Source organism: Aquarana catesbeiana, linkage group LG09, assembly GCF_042186555.1.
Source record: "Aquarana catesbeiana isolate 2022-GZ linkage group LG09, ASM4218655v1, whole genome shotgun sequence".
In the NCBI taxonomy this organism is placed as follows: domain Eukaryota; kingdom Metazoa; phylum Chordata; class Amphibia; order Anura; family Ranidae; genus Aquarana; species Aquarana catesbeiana.
The window spans coordinates 237,649,007-237,666,905 of NC_133332.1; the positions used below are offsets into that span (position 1 = coordinate 237,649,007).

At 46.4% G+C, this 17,899-nt stretch overlaps 1 protein-coding gene across 3 annotated transcripts in view; it reads right to left on the reverse strand.

Moving 5' to 3' along the window:
* LOC141108404 (phospholipase A and acyltransferase 2-like) overlaps window positions 1-17,899 on the reverse strand; it is a 180,135-nt gene that overhangs the window by 77,875 nt on the left and 84,361 nt on the right. For all 3 annotated transcript variants that reach the window (XM_073599993.1, XM_073599994.1, XM_073599992.1), the window contains one exon: window positions 17,137-17,236. In XM_073599993.1, the coding sequence (XP_073456094.1) occupies window positions 17,137-17,236 (100 nt within the window). The remainder of the gene's footprint in view (window positions 1-17,136; window positions 17,237-17,899) is intronic.

Sequence of the window (17,899 nt, forward strand, 5' to 3'; positions counted from 1 at the left end):
AGAAAGCAAAACAAATTGTGCTCCATCACGTTCAGAGACAAACGTATGCAGAGGAGATCTGTTGCATCTACGAAGAGAGGAGCATTTCTAAAAAAAATCCCTCTTTGGAAGTTAAATCCTATGATTGACGAAGATGGCCTCATGAGAATAGGGGGTCGCCTTTGTAAGTCCTATTTATGCAGAGAAGAAAGAAATCCTCTTATTGTTCCCAGTCAACATCACATCACTACTCTATTAGTTCGGCACTATCATGAACAAGTCATGAATCAGGAACGACACTTTACTGAAGGAGCTATTAGAGCATCGGGAATATGGATCATTGGCACCAAGAGGTGCATAGCCAGATTTCTCCACAAGTGTATTAGGTGCCCCATGTTGAGGGGAAAAAGCCAAGAACAAAGAATGCCACGACTTGCCACCAGACAGACTTAGCACAGAACCCTCATTTACTCCATAGAACTTGATGTTTTTGGACCATGGATGATCATCTCACGTAAAACAAGGGGTGGGCAAGCTAGCTGCAAACGATGGGTGGTGCTTTTCACCTTTATGAGTACACCGGCCATACACATTGAGGTCATAGAATCAATGGATACATACAGTTTTAAAAATGCCCTCAGAAGATTCTTTGCAATCAGGGGACCAGTCAAACAAATACGTTCTGATCGTTGAACCAATTTCATTGGATCATGTAAAGAATTACAAATAGACATTGAAGATAACAGCATCCAAGAGTATCTGCGTGATCAAGGGTGCATGTGGATATTCAACTCTCCTCATTCCTCTCACATGGGTGGAGCATGGGAACGATCGGAGTGACTCGACACATTTTGGACTCTATGATGATGACTTCTAGTTTAGCTCGACTTACCCATGAAGTGCTAACCTCATTTATGGCCGAAGTGTCAGCCATTGTCAATGCAATGCCTTTGATTCCAGTATTTACAGATCCAGAATCACCAAGCATTCTGACCCCAGGAATGCTGCTCACACAGAAGATAGGAGACATTCCCACTCCAGTCAGGGACTTCAATTCAAAAAACGTCAATGGAGACAAGTGCAGTGCCTCGCTAGCACCTTTTGGGACCGTTGGAGACGCGAATATCTTGTGACACTTCAGGAACGTCGCAAATGGCAAGCTGTCAAACAGAACATTCAAGAAGGAGATGTCGTTCTGTTAAGAGACAAGCAGGTGCCGCGAAACGAGTGGCCTACAGGTCTCATCATTAAATCCATCCCTAGTGCAGATGGGAAGGTCCGCAAAGTCAAAGTACAAATTGTCAGACAAGGGACTGTGAAAATCTTTACAAGGCCCATTACAGAAACCATCCTTTTAATGGCCAAAGCAGACTATAACAAAGAAAAGGACTGAACACCTATTCTGGGAATCTTCAAAGACATTGTGGCGCACTCAAGCATCCTGAACAGTGCACCCCGCTGGCCTCAATTGCTGGAAGGGACTTTGGAGACTTGATATTGCATTATTATGTGTACATGATGTTATGCACCAGACATCTCAACTCTTCCGTGAGTCGCGGGAGTCTCCTGCATTTGGGTGCGGGCTCCCGGTACCCCGCGAGTGCTGGGCGATCTCCCGGCTGAGCCTGTCACTCAGCCACAGGCAGAGCAGCCCGGGCGGCCGAATGGAGTAAGGCCGTTCGGGCTGCTCTGTCTGTGGCTGAGTGACAGGAGGCAGGGCCGGACTGGCCTACCGGGATACCGGGACATTTCCCGGTAGGCTGCCTGTCCTGAGGCCGCTTTGGGCTAAGCTGTGGCTGCCTGTAGCACTCCCCTCCCTCCTCCTCCACTACATGTCACACACAGCAGTCAGAGCTGAGTGTAAAAAAACTTTGGCCGCGCTGTGACAAAAGTCCCGCCCTCCTCCTAGACCAGCTTGTGTGATAGACAGAACACTGCGTCTATCACATGAGCTGGTCTAGGAGGAGGACGGGACTGTTGTCACAGTGCAGCCAAAGTTTTCACACTGAATTCCAAGACACAGCTGGGGATGCCTACTGTGTGTAATCCAGGCACTGACCGTAGTGAGGCTGCGATTATGGGCATGGTAAGGCTGCGATTATGGGCACTGTAAGGCTGCGGTTATGGGCACGGTGAGGCTGTGATTATGGGCATGGTGAGGCTGCAATTATGGGCACTGTAAGGCTGCGATTATGGGCATGGTGAGGCTGCGATTATGGGCACGGTGAGGCTGCGATTATGGGCACGGTGAGGCTGCGATTATGGGCTTGGTAATGCCGCAATTATTGGCACATTAAGGCTGCAATTTTGGGCATGGTGAGGCTGCAATTATGGGCACTGTAAGGCTGGGATTATGGGCATGGTGAGGCTGGGATTATGGGCACGGTAAGGCTGCAATTATGGGCACAGTGAGGCTGCAATGATGGGCACGGTAAGGCTGCAATGATGGGCACGGTAAGGCTGCATTTAATTGGGGGGTGGGGGTTTCAGCGGCAGCGCAAAACCTCCCTGAAATGAGTTTGCCACCTCCCTGAAATGCAGGTTGGGATGTCTGATGCACTGTTGTTTTGTTTTTGTACCACATAGTTAGTAATAGTGGTACCTCCAGATACCAGAGGGGGAGTACCATGGAACAAGACATGCGCCACTTTACAGGTATACTATAGACAGCCCCCAGGTACGAAATTTAAAGGAATATTTCACTTTTATTGTTTCACTTTAAGCATTATTAAAATCACTGCTCCCGAAAAAAACAGCCATTTTTAAAACTTTTTTTGCATTGATACATGTCCCCTGGGGCAGGACCCAGGTCCCCAAACACTTTTTATGACAATAGCTTGCATATTAACCTTTAAAATTAGCACTTTTGACTTCTCCCATAGACTTTTAAAGGGTGTTTCGAATTTGCCGCGAACACCCCAAATTGTTCGCGAACCGGCGAACAGCCAGTGTTCGAGTCGAACTCATGTTCGACCCGAACAGACAGCCCATCCCTACCTGGGAGGTGAGTTCAGCACATTTTAGAAACTCACCCACCCAGTAGATCCAGCATTGTCCAGTTGACAGATCCTCTTCTCTTCTGGCAGTGCTTGGTCCTGCCATGCTTTCCTGTGACATCATCGATAGGCTGCTGGCTGTTCTGGGTTCAGCTGGTGCGCCTACAGATAAGGCAACCAACAGGCTCATTCCGTCCTCCTTTCCTCAATGACAGGCTATGGCAGTGGCAGCCTGTCCATTAGGGGCGCATGGTGTCGCTCCCCCTATCCATGGGTCCAGCCCCCTAATTTCGATGCAGGGCGCCGGATGCATGGATTCCAATAAGGATTTTTTTTAAAGGAACGTGATAGGCTTTGAAAAAGGCTCTAATAGGCTTTGAAAAAGGATGGGCTTGGGGCACAGAGCACTGTGCCTGAGCCCACCCAGTTGTGTGACAATAGCGAATGAATATTCACTATTGTCACACTGATTCTTCTCCTGGCCAATCAGGAAGAGGGTCCTAAGACCCATTTCCCGATTGGCCGAAAGGAGAAGTGATCCTATTGGCCTAGGAGGAGGAGGGAGAAGATGACACAGGGGAAGCCCGACCCACCAGCCACCATGGAGGAGAGCTCTATAGACTGTCATCACCCTCCAGTCGCAGCTCAGTACAAAGCCGGGGATGTCTGTGTGCTGTGCCCACTGTACCCATCCCCTGTCAGGTAGGCTTCTGGAAGACGGAGGGAAGACAAGGAGACTGGGACATGGAGGGGGGAAGCCGCCGCAAGTGGGCACCCTTTATCCAGAGATGTACAGGGTAAGAGAGCTGGCCATGGAGGAGGGGGGTGTATGGTGCACGGTGGGGGGGCTGGAGCAGCGGGGGGGGGAATCCGTGGTCAGGTCCTTCTGCTGCCCCCCCGACTAATGGAGCACCTGCCGCCACTGAGCTATGGGATATGTTACATGCATATCGCAGGAGGCAAAGGGGGCACAGAACATGTCATTCGCCTAGGTGACTGATGTGTAAGGGGGGCAAGGCTGACCATTTTCTCAATAAAAAGAAAAAGTAAAGAAAAAAAAGCCTGCTTATCGTGTAGGGGACCAGTGGAGGGGTGGGATGGAGGAATAAAGTTTGAAGCTGAAGATCCACTTTAAAGTGATTGTAAACATATTGCTCTATAGCTGCGATGGTGAACCAATGGCATGTGTGCCACAGCTGGCACACAGAGCCCGCTCTGTGGGCACACCGAGATAAGTAGTGATCTCTACCCCCCAGCAGCCGAACCTCAGATAGGAGTGCACGCTAGCCGGCCTTCGCCAGTGTGCATGCTCAGAAACGAGTCGCAGCTCATCCAGTGACAGGGAATCCTAGAGGGGCCATCACTGTAGTGGAGCTTATGTGATCTCCTCCTGAGGGTCGGACACATGGTGGCATGAGTGGATTTCTGTCCTCCAGGCTTCCTAGTTGTCCTAATGATTACATTGACTTCAGGATTCCAATCAGTGTAAATTATGGAATGTCTGGTTGTAGTGATTCCTGGAGATCAGATTGCTTTCTTCCATTGTAGAAGTGATCTTTAGTGGCATTTATTATCCCCCCCCATATATCAGGAGGAATGATGACTTTTCTACACACACACATACACTTAATAATATAGTGAAGTACCCATATATAAATATCACATTGATGTGAGCAAATTGTGAAAAATGTCGTAGCACCAAAACTAAACAAACAATAGTTGGTACAATCAACGGTTAAAACATGTAGAAGTGGGTCCAGAACATATAGTGGCAATATCACACGTGAAAATGCAATTGGATGATAGATTGATCAAAAAAGTCCATCCAAAAATTATGGAATCCTCGATAGTGAAGGGAAAGTTAGTGCCTGGTCCATCACCAAAGAATATAGGTTTGCCACTTACCAGAGACCCATGATCCCCCACTACAGAGGATCAGGGAAAGCCTGTATTGGAAGCTGTCCTCCGGGGCATAACAGACACAGCCAAAACCTGGATTTGTTGATGGTATACGTGTGGTATCCAAAACACACCCAACGGAGCTTATATAGCTTTAGATCTCATCGTAACATCCCCAGCTCGCAAGTGGATAAGTATGACATGTGAGATATAAGAGGCTCCGATAATGTAAAACCTTAAGACTTTATTAAATGTTAAAAAAACAAGGTTGCACTCACATTGTATTAGTAGAAACAGCGCCTGTATGTCTGGTGCGCCGGCCGGTGAGCACTCAGACAAGCCCGTCCTACTGGAAACAGCGATTAGAGGTGATGCAAGAGCGTCGTTCCGCCCTATGCATTTCGTAATAGAATTACGTCGTCCAGGGGCATGGGCGGTGCGCTGCGTCACCTCCCTTTATACCATAGTAACCCAACCAAGCCTCATTCTGAGCCTCAGTCCACCGACGGACATGCGTGGTGGTGCTTAGGCCAGCTAAACCGTCTGTATACTACATAGCAGTGGATCCAGATCGGGATCCATAATTAAATAAATATTGCCAAATTGATGTTAATGAAAAATAAAAGCAGTAACACAACGGCGACTAATAAATACCGAACTGTGAAGGCCAGAACAAGAATACATTAAAAACAAAATATAAATGAACATTCAAATTACCCATCATCGCCCATCCTGGGTGGAAGTGGGATAAGTGTGCGTACCCATGTCACCCATAGCGACACCCAATGGTCAAACTAGGAATAAAATAAAAAAGAACTGCAAGGCTAGAGTCCATGGTCCATGACAGTATTTATAAAACAGGCATGGATTCATAAACCACTAACTCTTGAACGTAAATACACAATGGCAATGATAAAAACTTAAAATTGCTCACGGCCGTCAGAGTATGAATATAAAAACCGAAAATGCCGCCAGAAAATATATAGGGGACATGCTGATAAATATGAGAGACCCCCAGTGGATAGATTATGAATTGCAATTTCACAATCATCCATTTAAAATAAATAAAACTATATTTTGTCAAAAAGTATATAACGTAAAGGAGCACGTATGTGCATACAAAAACATCCAAACAGATGAAGGCTCAGAACTTTAGAGGCTGAGTATTTAATTCACCCCAAACAAATCACCATTATAATAAGGGACAGAAGTAAAAAAATATTAGGAATAATATCATAAACCGTGTTAGGCTGTTTCAAAAATACATGTAAAAATTAGTCTGCATGTAATTACACAGTCTTACAACAAGACACAATTCAAAAATGGATAAACATAATAACTAAAAAGACCACGAAAGAATGGTCATACATGATACACTGTGAACCCCACATCAAGAATTGTTGATGAAGGCGTTCACATCTGTATCGACATTCAGGCCAAAGGGGACATAAGTTTTGAGTCTATGAATCCAGGCCATTTCTTGTTTTGAAATTTCTCTGACCAATAGGATACCCCACCAGTGGGGTCTATATTTGTCAATCCCTATGAATAATGTGTTAGATGGATCCCTATTGTGTACCTGGTCATAATGTCTCGATACTGGATGTTTGTCATAACTTCTCCTTACATTGCCAATGTGTTCGTTCAATCGAACACAAAGTGCCCTTTTGGTCCTCCCAACATATTGTAGCCCGCAAGGGCACTGTATGAGGTAGACCACACCTTCAGATGTACACGTAATAAAGGGTTCAACCTCATCAGATCGTGAAGTGCTGGTAGATACAAAGTTGCGAATCCTTCTCTCTTTGCATTTATTAAGAAAACAGACCTGGCACTTCCCACATCTGTAATAGCCTGTAAGGTTCTGAAGAAAACACCTATTTTCCTACTTCCCAAAGAGGATGCCCCCTTAAAAACAACCCTGGGCCTAGCAGGTAAAATGGTATTAAGCACTTGGTCACTAGTTAAAACATGTCAGTGCTTCTGGATCAGTCTCTTAATAGTCTGGTGTTGCACCAAAAAAGTTGTAATAAATGGTGCAATAATGGAATTGTCTTCCCTATTAGGAGGTACATCTAACAGGAGTGAAGATCTATCCCTGTCCCGTGCTGTTTTAACCGCCTGGGACAGAAAACCTTGGTCATAGCCCTTCTCAATAAATCTGCTGGAGAGAATGGCCGCCTGTTCTTCAAAAGTGTTGGTCTCCATGCAGTTACGTCTAAGGCGTAAAAACTGGCCCTGAGGAACTGCTCTCAACCGCGGCTCATAGTGACAACTGTCTAACGAAATATATGAATTCCTGTCAGTTGCTTTGAAAAACGTAGATGTCACAAATCTGTCCTCCACAATCTTAATCTTTAAATCAAGAAAATTAATTTCATTAAAGCTGGCTTCAAAGTTCAGTTTGATGCCTCTATTGTTGTTGAGGGTTGCCATAAAACTATGTAAGTCAGACTCATTGCCATCCCATAGGAGGAGAACGTCGTCGATGTACCTAGCCCACAGGACCACTTCTGGTCTCCTGGGGGCATCCACGACGTCCTCCTCCCACTTGGCCATAAATAAATTGGCCAAACTGGGGGCATATTTAGCCCCCATAGCGACCCCCCTCTATTCGATATGAGTAACTCTTGCACTGTCGCAAAGGACCTATACTAAGGGACACTGCTGCAACACCTGTGTGACTGTTCCCAAAAAATAAACAAACAAAAAGAATGGTACTTGCGCTGTGATGAAAAGAGGGAAGAGGAAGTGGAATAGTGGGAGGGACTAAATATAAAGTGAATGTGATAGAGAGGTGGAAAACAGCTCCAGAAAGGGGCCACAAATAAAAGGAAGGTAACAATATACAAAATGGTGAACTCAAGTGTGGTGTGTATAATAAATGATAAGTGTGGCGATTACGATAAATGTCTCAAAAAGTAAGTATACAATATATGGCGTTGAACAAATTTAAGTGAAAAAAACTCAACAAAACGTCCCAGTAGCTCTAGTCTCCAGACTAGCACAAATTAACTAACATAAATATGAAGACTGGATACAATGAGTCCATATGAGTGAATAAATAACAGTCCCACCACCAAACAATGTGCAACTCTTCAGTGTGAACACCTCTGTGTCTTTAAGCAGCTCACCTTACTGCTGTAAGGTGTACAGCATGTGCTTAATTAGAGACCACGGGCGGACATGGATATCCCATCCGGTGTTGCAAATGGTTCCAATGATGGATATATAGAATGATAAATAAAAATGACATAAGCTGTATATCAAATATAACACCGTGACGACCAGAGGGGGGGTGGACCAAAGGAAAAGGGTGCACTCACCTGTTAAAAGTGAGTGTGGGCATCAATCCACGAACGCCGAGTTCGTATGCCTCAGTAGATGTCCTCAATTGGTCCCAGCTCCGCAATGCTCATTAGAAAAGGTAGGTGTATATACACTGTGATGCCACACTCACTTTTAACAAGTGAGTGTACCCTTTTCCTTTGGTCCACCCCCCCTCTGGTCATCACGGTGTAATTTGTGCTAGTCTGGAGACTAGAGCTACTGGGACGTTTTGTTGAGTTTTTTTCACTTAAATTTGTTCAACTCCATATATTTTATACTTACTTTTTGAGACATTTATCATAATCGCCACACTTATTTATTATACACACCACACTTGAGTTCACCATTTTGTATATTGTTACCTTCCTTTTATTTGTGGCCCCTTTCTGGAGCTGTTTTCCAGCTCTCTATCACATTCACTTTATATTTAGACCCCCCTGTCCTGACGATAGAATTGATGCTCGAACCAAAAATAATTATGACTGGCAACATATTGTAATAATTCCATAATGAAATCTATCTGGGGGAGAGCTAAACCAGAGCCTCTAACTAGAAATAACTTAACTGCCTCAAGGCTCAAGTGGTGGGGGATGATGGTGTAGAGTGAAGCTACATCCGCAGTAACCATCCAAAGTCCTCTTTTGGGAGTAAGTAAGTTGATCACCTGTTTAGTATCCTTAATATAAGATGGAATTTTTCAAACCAAAGGTTGCAGATAGTGGTCAATATACTTGCCCACCCAGGACGTAACTGAATCTATTCCACTCACTATGGGACGTCCCGGGGGGGTAAGTCTGATCCTTATGTATTTTAGGAAGGTAATAGATAACTGGTGTGTGAGAAGCACTAGGAACCATAAATAACCTCTCTTTTTCATTTAAAATACCCTTCCGAAAACCTATATCAACAATAACCTCAAGTTCTCTTTTATATTTAACGACTGGGTTCCTATTCAGAGTGGTGTAGGTCTTTATCATCCACAATCCGGTGCATCTCCTTCAAGTAGTCGCATCGGTCCAAAGTAACAATCCCCCCGCCCTTATTGGCCGGTCTAATGACTAGGGATTTGTTATTGCAGAGGGACTCTAGACCAACCTCCAAGTCCCTCTGCATCCTCACCTTCCTGACTTTTATCAGGTCAAGGTCCCGTAAGAAAATGTCTCTAAAGACCCGAATGGCTGGTGCCAAAGAGCCGGGGGGGCTAAAGAGAGATGCGTTAGAAAGATTAGAGTGTTGATACTCTACTCTAGTTGTATTCTCCACCCTAGTGGGGTTGGATATCATGTAACGTTTGATATTCTGCTTACGGACGTATTTATGTACGTCCATATATGTTTGAAATTTGCTTAAGCTTCTGGGCAGAGCAAACTTCAAACCCTTATCCAACAACTTTTTCTCAGAGTCAGTTAATGATTCTTTACTCAAATTAAAGACGCCAGTTCCTATGTCCTTTTTCTTTTTAATTGACTGGACCCGCCTCCCCCCTCTAAATCCTCTCTTAGTTCTACGGGCCGTTTGATGCCTTGAGAATTCCTGGGAAAACCCCAATTCTGGTTGTTTCTATTGCCAGGGGGGCCAGAATGTTGTGTTGATCTCGGGTAGTTATATACTTGTTGGGAGTTGCCTGAGTAGTGTGCACCCGAATTTCTCTCGGGACCACTATACCCATACCCTCCAGTGCCCGATCTATGACGCCCCAGGGTCTCTAAATCGGACAGAGGGAAAAAACGGTTATGAAGTGGAATCTGCGGTTTATGAATCCATGCCTGTTTTATAAATACTGTCATGGACTCTAGCTTTGCAGTTCTTTTTATTTCATTCCTAGTTTGACCATTGGGTGTCGCCCGATCTCGCGGCTACTGGTGACACGGGTACGCAAACTTATCCCACTTTCGCCCAGGATGGGCGATGATGGGTAATTTGAATGTTCATTTATATTTAGTTTTTAATTTATTCTTGTTATGGCCTTCACAGTTCGGTATTAGTCGCCGGTGTGTTACTGCTTTTTTTTTTTCATTAACATCAATTTGGCGATATTTATTTAATTATGGATCCCGATCTGGATCCGCTGCTATGTAGTATACGGACGGTTTAGCTGGCCTAAGCACCACCGTGCATCTCCATCGGCAGACTGAGGCTCAGAATGAGGCTTGGTTGGGTTACTATGGTATATGATGCAGTGCGCCACCTGTGCCCCTGGATGACGTAATTCTATTACGAAACGCTTAGGGAGGAGCAACGCGCTTGCGTCACCTCTCATCGCTGTTGCTGTTTCCAGTAGGACGGGCTTGTCTGAGTGCTCATCGCCCGGGGCACCAGACATACAGGCACTGTTTCTACTAATACAATGTGAGTGCAACCTTGTGTCATACTTATCCACTTGCGAGCTGGGGATGTTACGATGAGATCTGAAGTTATATAATCTGTTCCAGGAGTATGCTCGTAATCCATAAAGCATATCAAAGCGAGTTTTCCCATTGAAGTCAATGGAAACGAAAATAATTTGTTCCGCATTGACTTCCATGGGATGCAATACCGCATGCGGCCAGAGGTGGGGGCACCAGAGAGCCTCGGAAATTGCCGAAAAGGCCCAAGCACACTTTGGCGGACCTCGGCAAACCTTGGAAAGACTCTGTTCACGAGTCTTTCCGAGGTTTGCCGAGGTCAGCCGAACTGTCCCTGGGCCTTTCCATGCATTTCCAAACGCCGACGATCGGCGACTTTCGGCTCTGCTCGGCTCCGGCCCCCCCCACCTCAGGCCAAAAGCGGTACTGCACACCGCTTTTGGCCTGAATCCTGCTCGTTTTGCGAGACAACACTCGCAAACCAAGTTAGGATTTTTAGAAATAGTGCTCGTTTTGCGAAACGCTCGTTAACTGGGTTACTCGCAAATCGAGGTTCCACTGTACTAGTGAAAAATAAATAAAATAAGTGGGGGTCTCTCTAATGGAGGTCTTTAAGGAGGGCACTGATGTAAAAGGTCACTGAGCTAATGGGGAGGTCACTGTCAGCACCCCCTCCTTAGAGACCCCCCCCATTAGTTTAGTCTCCTGTTATCAGTGCCCCCCTTAAAGCCCCCCTATTATATCAGAATCACCTTATATAAGCACCCCCCGCTACAGATCCCCATTAAATCAGAGTCCCTTTATAATAGCACCTCCTTAGAGCCCCCCCATTAGATCAGAGTCCCCAGCAATTGGTCTCTATGAGGGGTCTCTGATATAACCGGACTCTGATCTAAAAAAAAAACTAGAAAAAACTCAGTAAGTGAACTAAAAATGTAAAAAATGCAGCGTAACCTCCCCTTATAACTATATGAATGTTGGTGGAAATCTCCGATCCATTCCAAAATGTGTTGTGGCTAATATCCAACTTATAAAGTCCCTTTGAGTTGGATAAGTTGGATATTGGCACATCACATTTTGGAATGGATTGGAGATTTCCACCACTATTCATATAGTATTATGTGTATCAATATTGCACATTATATATATCTGAATAAGATTGGAGTGTATCAATATGCATTTTTAAACATTTTTTGGGGGTTTCTAAGGGGAGCACTGATATAAGGGGACTCTAATGTAATGGGGATTCTCTAAGGGGGGGCACTCATATAAGGGGACTCTGATCTAATAAGGGTCTCAATGGGGGGGGGCTGTGGTATGGAGGGGGTGACACTGACCCCTGTATTATAAAAGGGGGGGTGACACTGAAAAATTAATTTGCCATGTGCCGCTAAAGTGTTTGGGTTTGGCTTAAACAAAAGGATGCAACCCTAAAACTCCTGCCCTCAGATCATATGAAGGGAGGACTGTGCTATAAGGACAGAAGTCTGTTATATGAAGAGGGGACTGTGATATAAAAGGAGGACTGTGAAGTAATGAGGGAACTGTGATATATAAGGGGGGGAAATGTGATTGAAAGGGGGCCTGAGGGCAATGATGTAAAGGGGAGAGACTGATGTGAAATGGGTCTGTGATATAAAGGGGTACTGTAATATAAGGGGGCAGTTATATGAAAGGAGAATTGTGATGCAAGGATGGAGGGGAGACTGTGGTGTAAGAATGGGGGGACTGTGATGTGATGGGGGACTGAGGGCACTGACATAAATGGGGGAGGGCTGTGGTGTTAAGGAGAGTTTGTGATGTAAAAGGGCGGACTGTGATATAGAAAGGGGGATGTGAGGAAGGATCTTTAATGTGATGAATGAATGTGATGTGAAGGGGAGGGGGTCTGTGATCTAAAAGGGGGACTGTGATGTGTAGGAGGGATTAAGCACACTTATGTAAGGGCTCATTCACACTTGGCAGAGATCTATGTTTTTCTGCACTAGAAAAATGCGTCCCTGCTAAGGGCACACAGAAACAATTGTTTTCTATGTGCTGTGTTTGCACTGCAATAGTGCCTCTGGGTGCTGAGCAGTGCAGTGCGAAAAAATGCATACGGAGTGCATTTTTCTGCAATGAACTGAAACTGACCTGAAGGTGTGTACAGTCTGTTTCAATGCAACATAACTGAGCTGCAGTGCGTAAAAATAAATGAAATGTAATTTTTATATTTCAATAAAGATGAAAGAAAAGGAAGTACAGTGCAACGCACTTAAATGCACATTTCACCACCACTTATTGGACTTCAAGCTAACAGGTGCTTACACAGCAGAACCCTGGGTTTTACCATAAGGACCAGGGTAATCAAGCCCTAAATGGGAGGGCTGAGATATGAACAGGAGGTTGAGATGTAAAGCATCTAAATCATAGAACAAACATGACATTTGGACCACTACTGAAAGAAAATGTTACGGAGCAGATTGATTCAATACTCTTACTTTACAAGATAGGTCTGCAGTTTAGACCTAAAGGTGGCCCTGCCTATATGGAGTGAAGATGGTATGAAGATAGTGTACCAGGAGAAGACCTTTGATCAAAGGCGGCTCTAGGCTTTGTGAGGCCTTAGGCGAATTTTACACATGAGGCCCCACTCACACCCATAATGGGAAAAAAAATTCAAGCAATTAAAATGGCTGCAGAAAGATGCACGTATTTAGCACACAGTTCATCACCACCACTTCCAGGGCACCCTCCTCACCCATCAGACATATGCAGCCAATAAAACATCTGGGACCCAGCAAGGTGGCAACCTACCCTTCTAAGAATTTCCCATGCCTTGGGAGGAAGGAGAGTGGGGGAATCCCAACATAGTGCAGAGAGAGATAGGGAGGAGGGAGGGAGAGAGACAGGGATAGAGAGAGGGGGAGGGGTGGGAAAGAAGGGAAGAGAGGGGGTAGAGAGGGGGGGATAGGGGGAGAGAGAGGGGGAAAGGGGGAGAGAAGGGAGCAGAGGGAGAGAGAGAGATAGGGGAGGAGGGGAGAGAGAGAGGGGGAGAGAGGGGGAGAGAGAAAGAGTGGGGAGAGAGAGAGGGGGAGAGAGAGAGAGTGGGGAGAGAGAGAGAGTGGGGAGAGAGAGAGAGGGGGAGAGAGAGAGAGTGGGGAGAGAGAGAGAGTGGGGGGAGAGAGAGAGGGGGGAGAGAGAGAGAGAGGGGAGAGAGGGGGGGGAGAGAGAGAGAGAGGGGGGGGGGAGAGAGAGAGAGGAGAGAGAGAGAGAGAGAGAGAGAGAGGGGAGAGAGAGAGGGGAGGAGGGGAGGGAGAGAGGGGGGAGAGAGAGAGAGAGAGAGAGAGAGAGGGGGAGAGAGAGAGGGGTAGGGTGGGGAGAGAGGGGGAGAGAGGGGAAGGGAGGGGGAGAGAGGGAGGGATAGAGGGAGTGAGTGAGGGTGGGAGAGACTGGGAGTGACACAGAGGAGGGAGGTGAATAAGAGAGGAGGTGAGGGAGAGAGAGAAGGGTTGTGGAAGAGAGGGGTGGCACGAGAGAGAAAGAGACGATGGGTGGGAGAGAAGGGAAGAGAGGCGGGAGAGAGAGGGGGAGAGAGAGGGGGAGAGAGAAGAGGGAGAGAGAGAAGAGGGAGAGAGAGAAGGGGGAGAGAGAGAAGGGGGAGAGAGAGAGAGAGAGAGAGAGAGAGAGAGAGAGAGAGAGAGAGAGAGAAGGGGGAGAGAGAAGGGGGAGAGAGAAGGGGGGAGGGAGAGAGGGGGGAGGGGGAGAGAGAGGGGAGGGGGAGAGAGAGGGGGGAGAGAGAGGGGGGGAGAAAGAGGGGAGAGAGGGAGTGAGTGGTGGGAGGGGGTGAGAGAGTATGAGGGTGACACAGAGGAGGGAGGTGAGAAAGAGAGGGGTGGTACGAGGGAGAGAGACGAGGGGTGAGAGAAAGGAGGGTGAGGGAAAGGGGGGGTGAGAGAGATCCCTAGCCCTGTCCCTGTCTTCAGACCCTCCTGTGTTCCATGTCCCAGTCTGTGACAGCACTGGGCAGGAGCAGGAGAGGGGGCAAAGAACAGGAAGGAGCTGGAGAGCACTGGGGTTGTGGGGGCAGAAAGCACTGGGTGGGGGCTGGAGAGTGCGGGGGAGCTTGAGAGGAGGGGAGTCAGAAAGAATGCGAGGGGAAAGCAGGGGGAAATGAAGAGCACTGGGGGAGGAGCCAGGGAGCACAATGAGGGTCGGAGAGCACAGGGGGTGCAGAAGAAGTTAGATAGGAGGAGCGGTGGGTGGCTGCATATAGTGGAATTGAACTTTTTATATTCCTCCTGCAGCAGCTGAATGCTCACTTCTCCTCCTGTGTGTACAATACACTATACCTGCTCCTCGGTCCCCTATCCTTCTAAAGGCACTAGGCAGCATGAGAAGCTGGACACTGGACAGGTGATGTTTCTTCAAGCTCCTCCCTGCAGGCTGCAGTGCAATCTGGGAGTTGTAGTCTCTGCACAGCACAGGCACCAGAGAGCCAAGTCTGTTCTGTGCTGTGAAAAACTACAACTCCCGCCGCCATGCACTGGGGGGGCAGGCTAAAAGGACGGCGCCGCGGCGGTGGAGCATGCTATTGGAGGATGCTGCAGCCTGAGCCGAGAGCCGTCTGCGGAGCCTGGCTGAGCTGGCTCAGAGTCATCAGCTCACACAGGCGGCGCCAGCGGCGGCGTCATTCGTGCGGTGCAGACAGTGCTCGGCTGAGGCTCGCTCACCCCACACTGCCGGCTTCAGTTCTATTGTTCACAACACGGTCACGTAATGATGGGGGGTTATTTCCTGCACTCCCGAGTCCCATCCATCTTGTCAGATTCAGAATGTCAGGCAAATTAGGCAGCCGCGGTCCGCGAGGCCCTTAAGGAGGCGAGGCCTAAGGCAATTGCCTAATTTGCCTAATTAAAGAGCCGCCTCTGCCTTTGATGCAAGAGGTGTCCTGGAAAACTGTGAAAAGCTGGAACCTTGCAGGGAGACTGGTAACTCATCTGGGAGAAGTAATAGAGCCATAAACTCCCTCACTAAAGTACTGCAAGATAGAATACAAGTTTTCTGTTTGGCAGAGAGTTTAAAAACTGCTGTCTGTATGGAACTATGAGTATCTGGAGCTCTTCCCTTCTCCTTTTATTTTTTAATTGTGAAATCGTTAACCCTTAAATGGGACTGTTTTGCATTGTTTTACATCTTGGCTATTAGCCAAGGAAACAGCTGTGGGGTAAATGTCTGCCTACCTTAATGTAATTCTAAAGCTTTGGTTTAAAAAAAATAAATAACAAAAAGTGTTATGTGATTCCAAGGTGCAGCGCAACAGATTACAAAGACCAGGGAAGACAGAAATCCCAGATTAGAAAGTTCATCCACTAAAAAGATGTCCGATATGTGGTGAGAGAGTGGGAGGAAGCAAATCAGCCAACTCAGGTGTAGACTCCACCACCAGTAGTAATACAAGCCACTCACCTCAAGATATTGACCCATGAATGAACATGGTGCAGGTGTGAGGTGCCACCATTCAGGACATTTTCTCCGTTTACATCATTATTGATGATATGCATGTTTTTCACATTTTTATGTGAGTATTTTATCCCTAAGGCTACTTTCACACTGAGTCGCTTTACAAGCGCTACAGCGCTAAAAATAGCGCCTGTATAGCGCCTGTAAAGCGCCTCTCCTGTGTCTCCAGTGTGAAAGCCCGAGGGCTTTCACAATGGAGCTGTGCGCTTGCAGGACTGTACAGAAAGTCCTGCAAGCCACATCTTTGCAGCGCTATTCACCGCTCCTAAATCTCCCCTTCCCATTGAAAAGAGCAGCGCTAAGCGGGCGGTTTTAACCCTTTTTTTTTTTTAAACCGCCTGCTAGCAGCCGAACAGCGCCGCTAAAACGACGGTAAAGCAGCGCTAAATATAGCGTCGCTTTACCGCCGGCGCCCATCCGCCCCAGTGTGAAAGTAGCCTAAGTTATAGTTTCAATAAATGTTATTAGCAAAGAGCATTATGGTTTGCCTTTGTTTTATATGGCCACACATGATTGAATGAGATCCCCAGAGGAGGTCTGAGCTATCTAGGTGCACTGTGATGAGGATTTGTGTTCCTGAAAAATCCTGGGAGATATTACATCAAGCGTGTGTGACTCTGCAGTGTTGTCTACATAGTGAAAATCCAGGAGGAGGTCTTCTTGCCCAGGAACACCGGAAGGAGTTGTTGTTTTCCCAAGGCATCCAGAGAGACACAATCACAGGCGTGTGTGACTTTGTAGTGGGGTCAACTTTTGGAGGTGAGCAGGCATTCCAGCTAGAGGTGGTGGTCACTGAAAATGTATGAACTGTCACTGAAAGTTGCAAAACAGTGACATTTTGTAATATTTGGACATGATTTGATCTTGCGCTACACTATATTTTGTTTTGTTTGATATATTGAGAGTCACATGTGGATACACTCTAAGTTGTGTGGGCAGCTATCACGCTAAGCCTATTAGTATTCACATTACTATATTGAATATTGTGCTGATTATATATTTTTTCACTGTAATTAAACAATACTTTTGCCTAAACAAAACAAACAGAACAAAATCTGTATGTTCTTACATTCATGTATTCTTACCTGTTAAATGTACAACAAAGTCATCTCCAACATATACACCCCAGTGGTCTATTACTTTGCCCCTAAATCGAATCATGTCTCCTGGCTTTGGTCTTTTTCCCTGTGAAGAATTGAGGTGGTTAAACTTGGATTATATACAATTTTCACTTAAATGTGAGTTAGGCCTATGCTGTACTGAACTACTACCATTAACTTTGAGATTGCTCAGGGTGGTTCGGACCTCTGAAATGTGATGCAGGCCACAAACGCAGTGCGTTTTTCTGCACTACATACTTTTATACCATGTGATCCAGGTGCAGTGGGTTTCTAAAAGTAGTGCATGCACTACTTTTGGTGCGGTGCGATTTCAGCCCATTAAAAATGAATGTGGCTGAAATCGAACTGCATATAAATTCCTGTGGGCATGGGGTGAACCGGCCCTTATTGAACCCCTTCCCTGCCGACAGTTTGCAGATATGCTTATGGATAAAGACCCACTTTCATGAAGCCGCATATACAGTTAGGTCATAGGTGTGCGCAGCCTATTGCATTAGGGTGTGCACCGCAAAGCTCAAACACACATGAACGCCACCTTCTGTCACAGGGAGGAGGCTCTGATGGTGGGAGACAGTTGATTGGGAGCATATTACCTTACATCCTAAGTATAGGTATAATGTGTTCCTAGTTGAACCTAGCCTTTAATATAATGGGGGCATTTACACTGGCCACCGGCACCCCAACCACCCACCTGGTGCCACCCCTGGATAATGCTAATGCATATGGG